The sequence below is a fragment of the Sipha flava genome, unplaced genomic scaffold (assembly GCF_003268045.1).
Source record: "Sipha flava isolate LNK unplaced genomic scaffold, YSA_version1 47_pilon_pilon, whole genome shotgun sequence".
NCBI classification, from domain to species: Eukaryota; Metazoa; Arthropoda; class Insecta; order Hemiptera; family Aphididae; genus Sipha; species Sipha flava.
This window is the reverse complement of record NW_020273276.1, coordinates 795,339-811,201: the sequence shown is the minus strand read 5'-3', so window position 1 is coordinate 811,201 and position 15,863 is coordinate 795,339. Positions and strand designations below refer to the sequence as shown.

At 31.3% G+C, this 15,863-nt stretch overlaps 1 protein-coding gene across 1 annotated transcript in view; it reads left to right on the top strand.

The window, feature by feature from the left end:
* The first annotated feature begins 1,051 nt into the window (after window positions 1–1,051).
* The window catches only part of LOC112689900 (protein charybde-like), a 45,604-nt gene continuing 30,792 nt past the window's right edge, over window positions 1,052–15,863 (top strand). Inside the window, exon 1 of the mRNA XM_025563775.1 lies at window positions 1,052–1,240. Within this exon, the coding sequence (XP_025419560.1) occupies window positions 1,102–1,240 (139 nt within the window). The 5' untranslated portion in view covers window positions 1,052–1,101. The remainder of the gene's footprint in view (window positions 1,241–15,863) is intronic.

Here is a 15,863-nt window from a genome sequence, read left to right as displayed (position 1 = left end):
TTTTTATAAAGATTATTACATATTTAAACTGATAAAATACAAATTTATGTTTCAAATGTATTATTACAATTCATATACTATAGTCCTACCGAAACTGTTAATGTGAATACTACACATTTTTTACACACAACATAGTTTACCGTTGTTGGACTTAGGTCGTGTATATCATTGGGCTATATTGAATTGCATCTCAGACTGATTTTAGAGTTTGAATAATTGATTTTAGTATATTTTTTTAACGCGTTTGAATCTAAACGTAGAACAATATAAAAATTAAGAAAATCGCAATGAATACGAAATGCGAGAAAAAAATGCTTAACAGACAAATAATTAACGTAATTGTGAAGAGAAGAAAAGCTGTGGAGGACATTTCTGTTCTACCGTCAACGATTTTATATAGTGAAAATAAAGACGGTGACTGTTACTACTCTCACAACAAAAGACGTTATTTTAATCAAACAAAATATCGACCATGCTCCATTAAAAATTATCAAAAAGCGTAACTCCTAAAGATTTAAAACACGAGTAATACGAATGTTGTAAGGGATGATTACGGGAATAATTTCACGTTGTCAAATAATGGTATTTAGAATTTCGACAACAATTTTGATTTGCGATAAGTTTCAAGTGATATTGATGTAATGTAACGGACAATATTCATGGACCTCAAGTCGAGGGACCCGAAAAAAAATTAGTGCAACTCGATTCAAATTATTTTCCCGTACCTTTAACGCTGTACTGTTATAAAATAATTAATTTTATTTTCATCTCGCGACCAGCGGCGAACCGACAACGCGCACTAAGGACAAAGGAAAAAAAAATAATTTTTCTAAGGACACGGCATTAACGGCGGCGGTGGCGGCGGCGGTGGCAGCGGCGGCGGTGGTTCGTTTGAAATCAGCTGTTGGGCTTTCTCTCATATGTTTTCGGTCGACGACGGAAAGGCAACAGCTGTCCGCCGCCCGGCGAGAAAGTGGTACCGGCGTCCCGGCAGGTCGTTGTTGTCAAGCCGCCGCCGCTACCGCACCGTAAGGTTAGTACACGGGTGCCGCCGCCGTTCAGTGTTCGGCCAGCAGCGCAACCACACGGGTTCGCGGCGCCATGTCCAACAGTCGCCGTCGCGAGGTCGTACGCCTGTCCGACGTTTTCCGGAAGATCGCCGGCATGTGGCACGGCCAAGACGCCATGGTGGCCGCCGCCGCGAACGCGGCCGCCGACAAGGAGGGCCAGCTAATAACAGGTCAGTTCCGCCGGGAGGCGAAAACCGTCCCTATAAACCTATTGGTGCGCGCCCGTGCCCATTATCATTATTATTGTTGACTACGTGCGACCAGGGCCGGAACTAGGGCGCGGAAGACGGACGTAAAATTTTAGAGGGTGTAATTTCTGTGATCGACAACGGCTAATTTTGATATTTTTAATTTTGTTAAATACTGATATAAGCGTGATTGCGTGTCACGTTGTTAGTTATCAATACCGGTATACCGGACCGGTGCAATCGAACTACTGTTTCGTGCCGCAATTTTCGTTCAAATTTAACCGTTTACGCTCTCTAACGCAATGTGTTCATTACTTACAAATCGTTACATGTGTGACTCGGGTACTAAGGATATGTCATGGGATTACGTTTTAGATTACCGACTAAAACGATTCCAATCATTCGAGATAATATGAGTAGTATACAACTTAAACGTCTATGTATTGTGTTTACGTTTATGTATAAACATAACTTACTTTTCATGTCGTAATTTATTTTCAATACATTTTATTCGTTATTAATTCCCATTGAAAATACACAACAGCAAAAATATATTTCTTCGGAATATTTAACATTCGAGACAGTTGTGCGCTTTATTTTAAACTCTTATTACACCCAACTAAAAAACGTAAATGCAATGACAAACAAATGATAACTTTCATGAGTTTATGCTTTGAAATTCACTTAATAATTTAACATGATTAAAATCCAGTAAAACACGAAATTGAAAATGCAATCATTTTCAAAAAAGAATTTTGTTTGATTCATAGAGAGATCATGTTATAAGTATCATGGTTTCTTACTGTAAGAAATTACCTAATCATGTTTTCAATTTTTTTTTTTTTTTACTTTTCTGGTTTAAATTAATTTTTTTACCGTTTATTTTGAGTTTCTAATAACAAAAGATTATTTTGATTTCTAAGAGATTTTTGTTGATCACTTGGCATTTAAAATGAAAATAGATTAAAAATTGTTTAATACTCATGCGTTTTTCGTTTTGCTTAGAATCTTAAACTAGATGATTAATTAATTTATACATATATATTAATATTTTATATTTAAAAATAATAAAATACAAGACATTCCAAGTATTTCAATTGTATTATCCAATAAGAAACATTTTAAGTGGAAAAAATTTTAGAAACAAGGTCGCAAGGCTAGTTTAATGATACAGTCATTTGGTGTATAATGGAAAATAATGTTTTGGCTTATTTGACATACTCAGCAGTATACTGTTATAAAATTCTCATATAAAAATAACCGAAATTAAAATAATTATTCTATTTATCTTGTGTCCTAAACAATTCATACTAAAAACATTTAATTGTAAAAGAAGACTAAAGAAGTAATAATAAAATTGTTTTTCAACAATTATCGTGGTGAAGATACTGTAATAACACAAAACAATCTTTAGCCATGTAGTTAATAAGTACTATTAATTATTTTTATGTATGTGTATATCATCCGTGTACATAATTACATATACGAGTAAAATACGTGTGTGTATATATGTGGTGTGTGTGAATGTATGATACATACTAGGAATTTATATTCATAAATATGTTATTTATACAAAAACCTATTTTTATAAAAATAAAAATTAAAGCAATATAAAATATTCATGAAATTTTTATTTTAAAACTGGCAAATTAATTATTTTAAACGTTTAAGAGATCATACAGTTTTTATGACCCATTAGCTTTTATATAAATTATTATACAACTTGGTTCGTAAATTAATTTATAATAAAGAACGCGTTAGACGGATTTATTAATTTTTACTTGTACATTTATATTATACTGAAATCAAATGATGATAAAATCATACAAAATAATAGAATCACTCAATTAAATATAAAATAAAATACTACGAATAATTTAAAACTTTTTTACAAATTGACAATTAAAAGTTATATTTTATTTTCATAGATTTAAAAAATTAGTTGGATTCAAACCGCTTTAATAAAATGTTCTGATCGTAACTTTTTCATAAAATGATATTTTTATCAAAATTTTCAAAATGTTTGACTTGAGTTGTTTTACTCAATATACAAATAAATGTCTACAAATTTAAAATTTATTGAGAAGTCTCAATGAAGATTAATTTTTGAATTATATCAATATAACAAAAATCGATTAAATATAAAACAATACAAGTTGTTAATTTCATAGTTTTTTCAATTTCATTAAAACATTTTTATTTAAGAAATTTTTTTTGCAGTATGCTACAAAAAGGTAATTTGTATGTTTTTGTAAAATAGAATTTCATTTTATAACTAAAACCTAATTACTACCCTTTTTCATATATGAAATTAAATATTAGTCTTGGTTTTTATACAGAATTAAGGCCATGCGTTTAAGGCGATGGAGGGTGCTACTAACACAATTGAGGATATATTTAGTAGGAATATATTTCTTTTTCTATAAAAGTTAAACTGATATGAAAATTCATACATAGTTATCTATTTTTGTTTTGACATAGCCAATTTTCGCTATTTGACGTACTTTTCTTTTGAATTTTCGTGCCTTTTTCACATATTGTCGATCATCGTGGTAAATGCAGTTTTCGATAGAACGTATATTCACTGAAAAGTCAGCTATCCAAGCTGTTCTGACGTTTATTGAAATTTTTTGATTTTTCATTCTGATATTTTTGATATCATGGATATTCCAATGTTCAGACTGATCAGTTGAAGATTATTTCCGAATAACAATCTATATAAGTTCCATATATCGATTTATTTTTTACACATTTACAAGATCGATCTTAGAATAATTGCAATATTTTATCAAATTTCACTTGCTTTTTCCCCGAAAAATTGAAAAATTTCGAAAAAGATTCTTATGCTCAACTTTTCGAACTATACCCTTCAATATACCCTTCACGATGATTTCGGAAAAAACAAATTTCAACTTTGATGTAAACGCATTGCTACAGAAGACGTCAAAAATTAATTTGAAGCACGGTTTTCTACTTATCATCGTGTCTATCATAAGAAAAATCCTATCTTTTAAAAAATGTCGATTTCAAAAAATTCAAAAGAAATCAGATATTACATTTTTTACGATGTTATTCAATAGAATAATTTATTAGATATTTCTGAATAGAAAATAATTTTTATAACAATCATTTCAATTCGTATTGGTATTTATAATATGGTATTAAAGGTGTATATTTACTACAAAACCGTGTATAATATGCTCATTGTTTTTCTAATAAAACTGTTGTTTACGCCAATTTTTAATTTCCAGTATAAAATATTCACTGTGAATAATACTAAAACCGATATGTCAACGTCATATTATTTAAAGTATAAAAAACAAACGTTATTAATCATTAAAGACCCGGTAATTGGAAACCTAAGTTACGCCGCTGATTCTATTAAGTATTAACCCGATAGAAATCATATTCTCGTTCAAAAACTTTAGATATATAAGCGTAAATAAATATTACATCGATGCACTACAATATGATTAAGATACAATGACCATTATAATTACTATATCTGCCGTACAATCGTCTAGCCACGGTATTCCACAGCGATAAACTTAGAATTTTTTAAAATTCTATTCACGTTCCGTATTAGGTTTGAATATCACGATGACTATGGGGAGTAAAATTTAAATTATGTATCCTGCACGTAATTAAAGAATTTTAATAATTCCAACAGCATGTACATATATTATTCAAATTTGTTTTACCTAAATACTTATAATGTTTACTCAGCTGGAAATGAATGCCTTATAAATTTGTATTTTACTCATTTATCATTTGTTTCTTTATACACAATTATAGTAGCCATGGAACGATGGAAGGACTTAAACCCATTATGTCCGAAATCGATCTTTATCATCCGCACGATTTATCCGTAACGATTTAACCTTGAATAATTGGTTAGAATAGCGGAACTACATGTGGAACTATATCCATATATATAAACTGTTACACACTCGCACACACATACACACACATACAACAGTAGGTTGATGCTAACAATAATTGATGTGTACAGTTTTAATATTATTATTTAAGAAAAATCTAACCATTGTTCTTTTGGTGTACAAATGAGGTAACGTTACGTTCTACCCAAATAATTACTCTATCTTCACTCTTTGATTGTATTTTTTTTCCTTATCATTCTGTATCGTTCATATTCCCACTCAAGTATACCTATACACATAATCTAATGCACAGTATCGATCAGTAAACAGCATCAATTAGCACTAACAATTGTTAAAAATGTTTTTCGTCTCTTTTGACCAATAAACATATTTCATCCTTGGATTTTATCTGCATTGGATTTTTTATTCTCGGACATTTTGTATTCGGTCAACCCTATATACACCTAACGCGTTCGTTATGCGATAATTAATCGTTGCCCGAACAGACCCGGGGACGAGTCATTGCTCTGTAATAATAATAGTAATTCGTGTTTCACCGTGCTGAATACTTGACCGCGGTGCGCGCGTATCGTAATAAATTAATGTTTTGTTCTTGCGCCGTATTCTTTTTATTTGTTCGCTGGCGCTCATTTGACCCACATGAGCAAGAAACATCGCTGGCGGGGTTTTTGTTTTTTTCGATTCCCGCGCACGCTTGCGTCGCATTTACATGCACGGTAATTAAATGCTAATACGAATTATTTAAAAATGTACAACAATCAAATAAATATGCACGTGTGCCTATTTCGCTTTTAACGTGAAAAAAAAACGTATATATTTTTCGGCAGTCATCGGGCCGTGGCAACGACGTATGCGTGTCCGTGTTTATTTCCTCCCCACGCAGCTGCTGTATCGGTGGCATGAGCCATTAGAATAATATGATAATCCTGGAGATTAACAAAAAAAAAAAAATATATATATATATAAATCAAATAAAATCGTAGCGCGTACAAAGCAAAACTTTAAAGTACGCTCGATGCATTCATACGTGTATACATGCTATTATGTGTTAGTAAATTAATAAATAATAAATAAAAACTGATGCGAATATATGCGTGAGTCTAGGAGTGCAACATATAATATATTATAAAACAAGTACTGTGGTATTACACTTATATCCATTGTGCATAAAATGTGTGTAAAAGCATTTTCTTTTCTGTGCTGCGCTATCTCCGTCATATTTTATACATATAACGAACATTCGTAGGGCTGTTCAATTGTCACAATCAATGGTCAGAAGTAAGAAATAATCGAACATCTCAATTAGGTGAACATGATTAGGTTTGTGAGCTCGTGGTAATCAAAACAGTGAACATTTTTCAAAAATTAATCGATTAAACCGATTGATAATGTATGATTGATAAGTAACGTCCATTGATTGCATACGCGTACGATTTACCACGGAACGTGAGGTGGTTTACGCCGAAGAACGAACGGGCGAAAAGCTATACGTACACGATAGGGGATACGGTGTACGATGCACACCGGACACTTGCCGTGAATGAACCGTTGGCGTTCCACGTTTTTCCCCTCAGCGATTTCGCGTTCAACTGCGATCGTCCGTTTTCATTCATCGGTACAATTTTCGCAAAAAAATCTTCTATACCCCCGCCTCCCCGCCCCCCTGCCTCCCCCCCCCCCGTTAAACATTTAATCTAAATCGAATTTGTCACATCATGGTTGTACATTATGTTCCAATAACATCTCATTTGTAAATAACAGTAACAGGCTAACCTTAACTCATCATGTCAGTCACCAAATATTTTACCGTTCATCTCTTCCCCCATCCGTCCACTACAATCACCCTATGACCCATCCTATAAACATGATGAAATCGGCAAAACACAATACGACATTATAGTAATTACACCTACCTCAGTTCGCTTTTGCTCGATAAAAGTGTCATGAAGTCTTCGAAACAACAGTCTTCCTCGGAGTAAAATCGATTTTTTAGTTATGAATATGCGTTGCTCTCGTTATAGATAAGACGCGGAATTATGCACCAAGTCGGTACATATTATTATTTATATACGATAATGATCGTAACGTACAATGTTAGAGTCTAACACACACACAACACACACACATACTAAGTAGACGGAGATGTTCCCTACAACATTGCATTTTTACGTTTTTTAAACTTATTATTTAAATAATAAATATATATATGCACTTATGCAATAATTTATATATTTTATAAGAACTATTCATTATTTATAACTAAAAACTTCATGACTATGTGATTGTGTGATGTGACTTTAGTATATGGTATACAAGTGTCTGTGATAACGTCACGTGTCTATTAATTTTTGTCGTTTGACAAACGCGTATGTGAAAACAATATATTATACATATGAAAAAAAAATATTACACAAAAAATACAAATGAGCGAAGGTTTCAAAATTCAATGAAATTTCATTCTGTGTAACTGTGTTGTCTTACGTATTTTTATCCTGGCATCAGGCTGGATTTAAATTCTCAGTGTCTTTAGGCAACAACCGAAGTATGAACCTTATCTGTGTTGTATTGATGTTCTATTTGAATTCTGGTCTACTATAAGCTCAAACTCAATTTGATTAAATCAATATGATAATACATTTAATTTTAAATTAAACCACAAATATTATAATTTGTTCGTTAGTATTATCGAATTTGTATATTTGAAAATATATAAACAATAATAATAATCATTTTATATCAGTAAATATTTATCATTTTTCTTGACACTATAAAATTATTTATAATAATTAATAATTCAGTGAACATAAAATAATTATCCGAGTTCTGCACCTGTGGCGATTAACAATATAAAAATAAGCACTAATTAATATACATAACACTTAATATACTTAACTTAATATACATTAAAAACATAAAACCGACAAATGGTAGAAATCAAGCACAATAATATATGCATATTAACTATGGACCATTGAATTCGATGGAAAGATCAAATTATTTTCAACACCGCTACGGAAAAGGCAGCAGGGTGATTATGAGTACTATTTTAGGCCGTACATTTTTATATTACTGGATAAAAAGATATCTCGTTTGCATTGTATTTTTACCAAGATTATAAGAATTTCTTAATTTCGTGTTTATCAGGAAATTGGGTCTTATTAGCCGAGGACATCCTTCAGGGTTTGGACTCTAGGCAGCTGCATTGTTTACCTAGTCGGAAATCCGGCCCTAGCCGTCAACCGCCACCACCGTACGGTATAATCTCCCTTAAAATATGTAAACACGCGCATATCTATGTATTACCTGTATATGCATACCTATTACCTTATATGTATGTTACGTAACCCAGACACAATTTATACGTCTGTTTTTTGAACTTCGGTCCGAACTGAACCTTTCGACCATTATTTCGTGTACCGAGTATTATAATATACAAGGGTTTTTGAAATCAATATTTGAATGCGGGACTTGCACGACGGACGGACACCTCCCACCACCACTAACATCACCACCACCACCACCACCACCACCACCAACACCACCGTAGCAGTACGCTGAAGCAAAACATTTATTTATTATACCTCATTACTTGATAATATAACCATAAAAATAGAAATATATATACTTTCACCACATATTCGTTCTCGATATTATATAGGTGTATTTAAGTATAACTGTCCGACACTCGACATTTCGGACGCGCCAAAAAAACCCGGTGCCGTCTCGTGCTGAAAAAGCGGAAATCATCACTCTACGATCTATTTATCCAGCTGCCCAGTGCGTAATAATAATAATAATATTATAATTATATTTTTTGAAACCACGCCAACAATAATATATCTACACGACGAACAATAATTGATGACCCTGCCCTCCCTCCTGGCACACCAATTCTTCAATCGGTCGTCGTAAATAAAAAATCCTTGAAACCGAAAAGTTGCTGTGACAACTGTTCGTTCGTTCATACTGCGAACAAAAATTGAATTGAATACAAAAAGTATATATATTTTATATTGTATCAAATTTTTTGTGGAGTGGGGTTTTTAAATTTTTCTAAAAAATAGGTGATATTATAATATTGTAAAAAATACATGATATAAATTAATGTTATCTTTCTCTGTACCTTCGTAGCAAGTAATTTATGACTTTTGAACCTTTATTTCCTTCTAAAGAAATAGAGACCTGGGACCCCTTTTCGAAAATACATACGAATGTATTTATATAAATATATACGATTATACGATAAATATATAACTTTAGTAATTATTTGTAAAACCAGGCGTTTAATAATATAATACGCAGCATTAAGATTGCACAGACCTGTACCAAACCGATAAATTATTATTGAATTATAAATGAATATTCTCACATTGAGTAAACCGTCACAGCTTATACACTAACTGGACTGTGCCACATTTACAAACACTCTATCTGAAAATGTCGGTGTATGTCATGTCTATTGGTTTCGGCGCGTTAGCCGGCGTTTGGGTATGAACGCGATAGATAGTGAAGTTCATCTAACAAAATAGATTTTGAGCAATATATTTACTATTGTTATATAAATTCATTAATTTAGTAAATTGTATATACTGCCTTATCTCAAAAATACAGCCAATTTTTGTCTAGCCGGTATCGTATCTTTAAAGTGTGTAAGAGAGGGACAAAAGTTATAAAATTCGCCACAAATTTTAAAATGTCATGCACCCCAAACACGTTTTTCAATTATTGTATTATTTTGTTCTCCTTCGTTTGGACGAATTGCCTTTGAGCAATTGCCTGATTTTAAACTTGAACGTGAACTTATTTCAGTACTTGTAGTTACTACACAACTAACTTTAAATTGTATAATGTACATATTATATTACTTTTATAAATTATAGCGGACTGTGTCCGTCTGAAAAAAACAGTACAACGTGAATACTCCTTAAAATGTTGGTTTGGTACTGGTCGGTGCGGTCGGTTAGCGGTCTGCGAATATCGTCGGCTCAATGTGATCAATCCTTAAAGAACCATTGAAATTTGGATTTTTCCTCCCCCCCTCACTATAGAAATCAGAATGATAACGTTATTAAAGTTACATCGTCATACGTGTTATCGTGAGGTAAAACGCCAAGGCAGCTGTAGTGGGCTTATAACTATACAATATGAAAATGGATTCATAGTTGCATTACAAACATGTACAAAACACTCTCTTCACTAACATCTGAGATTGAATATACATAATAATGTTATAAACAATATTTTAATAAAAATTTTATTGCATTATTGCGCAGCAAACAACATTATTTTTATCGTTTTTAACTGTTTTAATTGCGAATATACTAACGTGGTGAAGTATAATTGAGTGTTTTTCTATCAATTTATTTCCCACAAATGCAGTCAGTGGCAGAGTGCTGTGTGATTATATATATAGAATCGCCATTCTCTGACCATAACTATAACTGTTATAATGTAAAACGGTGAATAATCCTCTTTTATTTTTTCATCAGCCTTTCTTGCGTTATATAATAAAACACGCACAGATACGATTACACTCAGAACACACTGTTTTGCGTCGAGTATTTGTTCCGATAATTTAGAAAAATAAATTAATATTGGCAACGTTTTATATTCAACCGAAATCCTCTTTGCGGGGGAAGAGTAAATACGGCAAAACATCGACTACGGTTTAAACACTAACAAAGCGTAAATAAAAACCGTCGATAAGTATTGATTCGTTGTTAAACAATGTTTTTTTTCTGAAAGTGGGTCGCAACTTTTTCAAGATTTTAAAACATCCATTCTCTTTATATAATATAGTCTCTCAGTGTACCGTAAATGTATACTTCAGTGCAGTATATTTTTCACTATTCCCCATATTATGTATTCATATAGTATAATATTGTTAGGTACACTATTATTATGATTTGATAATACTTCACAATATTCGTTACATTACAACTGTCAAATAACTTCCAACCAGTGCTCAACTCGAAGAGAAACGCAGGAGAACGGAGTACCCCAAATCATTTTCAGAAATTTTAGCGTCCCCCTACTATTATTTCATTATAATTATAACGCTTAACAAGTTTTGGGAACGATCTTTTTTTTAAAGTAAACTGAGTCCTCCTTCTTTAATATCTTTAATTTTGCCAAGTCCAACAGATATATATTAGAAGCTGTGCCTTTTATTTTCAGTAGTTTTATCATTTATTTTTACCACAAATTCGAAATTTGCACCCTTTATCAAAAACATAATACATTTTCTTGAATAAAAATTGTGTGTATAAAAAAATATGCATTTTTTACCTGATTGATGAAACATCATTCGATCGGATATATATACTTATACTATATACGTATATATATACTTCCATTATGGATAAATTCATTATTTTAGTTGTTTTAAATGTTGCTACTAAGAAAAAAAAACAAACATGGTTATATAAAATATAAATATAAAATATACTTACTTAGCCATGACAAAACATATTAATTTCCGGTTAATATAATATGTACAATATGTAAACACTAAAACCAAGTGAAATTAGTTTTACGTAGTTTATATATATTTTCTATACCGATTATAAATATAAACAACAAACAGCAGTATATCATAGCAGTGTTATAAACTTTACAATGTGTAAAATATAAATAAGTATAAATAATAAGTAAGCATAAATATAAATAAGTAAATTCAGATACCTATACATATAATAAATGTTATCAATTTAACAATTATTAAATACCTCAGAATAGGACTATTCTCGCATTCGCTTAGCAAGTGAAAACACTTTTATAAAAGATTGAAGGACAGATTTCGTAAAATAAAACATATCATATTCCCATGAATTCGTGTATCATGATTACGAGTATATGTTAAAAGTTATATGAATATAATAAATAAATAAACAAACAGTTTATATATAGTAATAAATAAATAAATAAACAATAGTTTTGTTTGTAATATAATTATATTTGTAAAGTATGACCGGTTTCTAATTAAAAATTCATTATCAGATATACAAAAAGTCAATAAAATCGCGATTGAATAAGAAAAAATAAATAAATGAAATAAAGTAAAATAAATGAATGGTAATTTAAACTTTTGTTTATTTATTTGTATATTAATTTACGAGTATTAACCGTTTAATAATTTTTAATTATTATTTTACTAAAGTATTATAGTTTCAAAAATATTATAATTTACTATATTATACTTATATGAATGTAAAAACATTATTGTTCATAATTTCTTATAATAAAAATCAAGTGTTCGAAGTATTTAAATCAGAGGTTCCCAACTTTTTTTCTCCGTAGACCACGTGCCAATTTTTTCCATTTTCGTACACCCCTAAAATTCAATGCTTACAAACTCATCTAAGTGCTTTTCATAACTTACTCGGAACTGCTCACCTAAATAGACTTTACTAAGGAATGCATTTTTTTTTAAATAAAAAACGTGTTATTTTTAATAATATCTTTATTTCTTAATAAGGAAAATATTAAAATCAATTTTTTAGTAATTAAAACCATAAAAAATGCAAATTAAATATAATAACAAAGAAAAAAAATCAAGGGTGGTGTTAAAAAAATTTATCTTTAATGGGAAGAATAAGCCTGATGCTTTGATAGTAAATTTTCAATATTTGGCTTCAAATAAGTCAGGTTTAACCTCTAATACCCTCTATCAGTAATTTCCAATCTATTTCTTTTTTTTTTGTAAGAAGATTGACAACTGTGCTGAAACCTTTTTCCACGCAGTATGATGACGGAAAATCAATCAAAAACTTTCTTGCGATTTTCCAAAAAGCAGGAAAAATAAATAACATGTATGTTAGCCAGAACGGCTGATACCCATTTCTAAATTGTATCTTAAGTTCATCGTTAGTATTTATTCCGATCAGCTCTTCTTGTAATTTATTCTAGCACACATGTTTTTCGTAAAAATTACGACACACATTTTTGACTTATAACTCTCGTGAACCCCTATTTACACATGATGCATCCCCAATTTTTTTTTTTCGTTGACATAGACTTCTCACAGGTCCGAATTGACCCCAGGAGGTCGATATAGACCACTTTGGTTTAACCTGTTATTTAAATTGTTGGTATCATCGCTGTTTGTACAACAATATTATACATACCTACGATTGGAAACGATTACTAAAAAAAAATTCACGCCAAGTATTTAATCTTGATGTATATTTGATCAATATTTTACAATTTATGATATTATACAAAACCATTATACGTAAAACAATAAAACATGATACAGTCACAATCGAAATAATAATCGTATTTAACAGTATCGAAATAAAAGGGAACTAAGCGGTAAAAATGTGTATTTCATCAAATCGGACGAGAATTCATCGTAAGGGCGTATAAAATTACAAACAGCATGTTAATGTACACATTAAAAACTACAATTCGTTTGAATAATGTGTTACAATAGCATGTTTTAATAATTTGTTAATCGCATTGCGTTACGCAAAGATGGTTATAGCTAACGAGTTAATATGCATTGTGTTGTTTGTTATTTAAATTTTATACAACCTATTGTATACGTTTATATAATTGTAAATTATAAGTTAGAGATAATTGATTTTTCTTTCGCATCTTCGGTACCCAAAGTTTTCGTGTGCAACCATGGAGTATTGATACTAGTTGCGATACATATTTTTCTGGCCCGGTTCACAAACGACGCGATACGACGAAAACCAAATGCGTATACTTACCTACTTACCTATACATGTACTTTTTCTTTCATTTAATCTGCACCTGAGTAAAAAGTTCGATGGCAAATAGTAAAACATACCCCAGTTATGTGACACTTACATATTATTTTTTCACCATCATTCGACGATTGATTTCGGTTTTTCCTTCTTTCCCCTTTACGCAGACGTAACATCGTATACATGCATGTATACCTATGTACACTATAAGGTACCTTCGTATAACGCATAGGAACGCACATCATTGGGAACACTACAATTATTTACCCCAAGCTCAACCCGATAGTTGGTTTCATCCCAAATATCACTTACCTGGCATAAAATATTTTAATTCCAAATGAAATTATGAATTACAACATTTAAAAAAAAATCGACGTAATATTATTCAAGGGTAACATGTATGTTTAATATATATCTCAACACAATGTAGACGACGTGAAACCAATTGAAACTTCTTTAGAATAATTACTCATCTCAATATATTATTTTAATTATTAACGTTTTACGTTGTGTTACCAATACGAATCGGAATGAATACTTATAAATACGCGAAACGATCCGATTCGTACGGTATTTTTTGTGCAAAATAAACTGGGAGAGTTGAACACATCCTGGCACCCCATTATCAACTTCAATATATGTATATGTGCATGTATGAAAATGTATGTAAGGTACGTAAGTGTTTTATGACGAAGATCGTCCGACACTCCGATCTCTGCGGACGCTCCGTCACCACTATATTCTATCGATTTCGATAAAAGTTTTCGCGTTCGTAATAATGTTTACACGCACAAGTGCGAGCGTGCGTATATTTTAATATACTCTCGCATATATATATATAATTATGTATTAATGTCTAACCGAGCTGAAGGGGCCCCCCCGCCGTTTCATTTTTGGCAAGTCCTCAATCCCTCTATTTTTGACTCCAGTGGATCCGAATATCAGCCAATGGCATGCGCGCGCGACAAAACGAATTCGTACCAATATTTATCGCAAACACTGCACATATTCTATACAAGTGCGGAAAACATTTAATGTGAGACCTTCGGCAAAGAATTAGTAATCGACTTTCCGCTAAGAAAATATCTTAAACTTCTAATAAAATCTAATACGAGTATTATGGATATTTTTGTTCGAATCTCAAAATATATCGCATATAATACAGTATATTGATTTTTTTTTTTTTTTGGTTTTAGTCCACACTGTCTATAAATAGTTATTTAGAAGAATTTTTTATAAAGTTATATACTAGCTGATCCTGCATGGCATTGCCAGTGACAAATTTAATGCCCATGGATTTTCCTCTTTGATACTCCATTAAATGTTAGCATTAAGCTATATATATCCTTAATACAGTTGTTCGGGTTGTTTTGATCGAATATAAAACATAGCTGTACCCAGAATGTTATGCTGAGCTCAGAAAATAAATACATTTTGTTTATTTATTGATTTTTTTTTTTATCTTAATTCTAGTAGATAAGCAATATTTTAAGTTTTTTCGGTAGGTGTATAAAAATAAAGATTTGTAGACGCTCCTCCTGAGCAAGCAATTAATTACTTTAGTCGCATTCTTTGTCATAACTGAATGTCGTCAACTGAAAATCGATTCTTTGTTTCAATTGGCCGCTCGTAATCGATTACCTTTAAGCAGGTTTTCGTGTTGTTCAGGAGTTTTTACTACTTTTTCTGTATTAACTCTAATTTGAACTTGTTCTAGTCGTGCTTCATGGTGTTCTTGTGTTTCTGCTACTCTTGATTGCCGTTCTCTCAGCTTATTTGATTCTAATTACATGTTACATTGTTCGGGCGTTTCAGCTGCTCTTTCAGGTCTTTTTTGTATCGCATTTGCTGTATTTCTTCCAATTACAGCTTTTTTCGTTTGTATATTTGATAAGATTTTAAAAGTGAGATCAATTTAAATGCACACTAAAATTTAAACAAAATCACTACCAAATTTCACAAAAACAGATATTTTTTTACTATTTATGA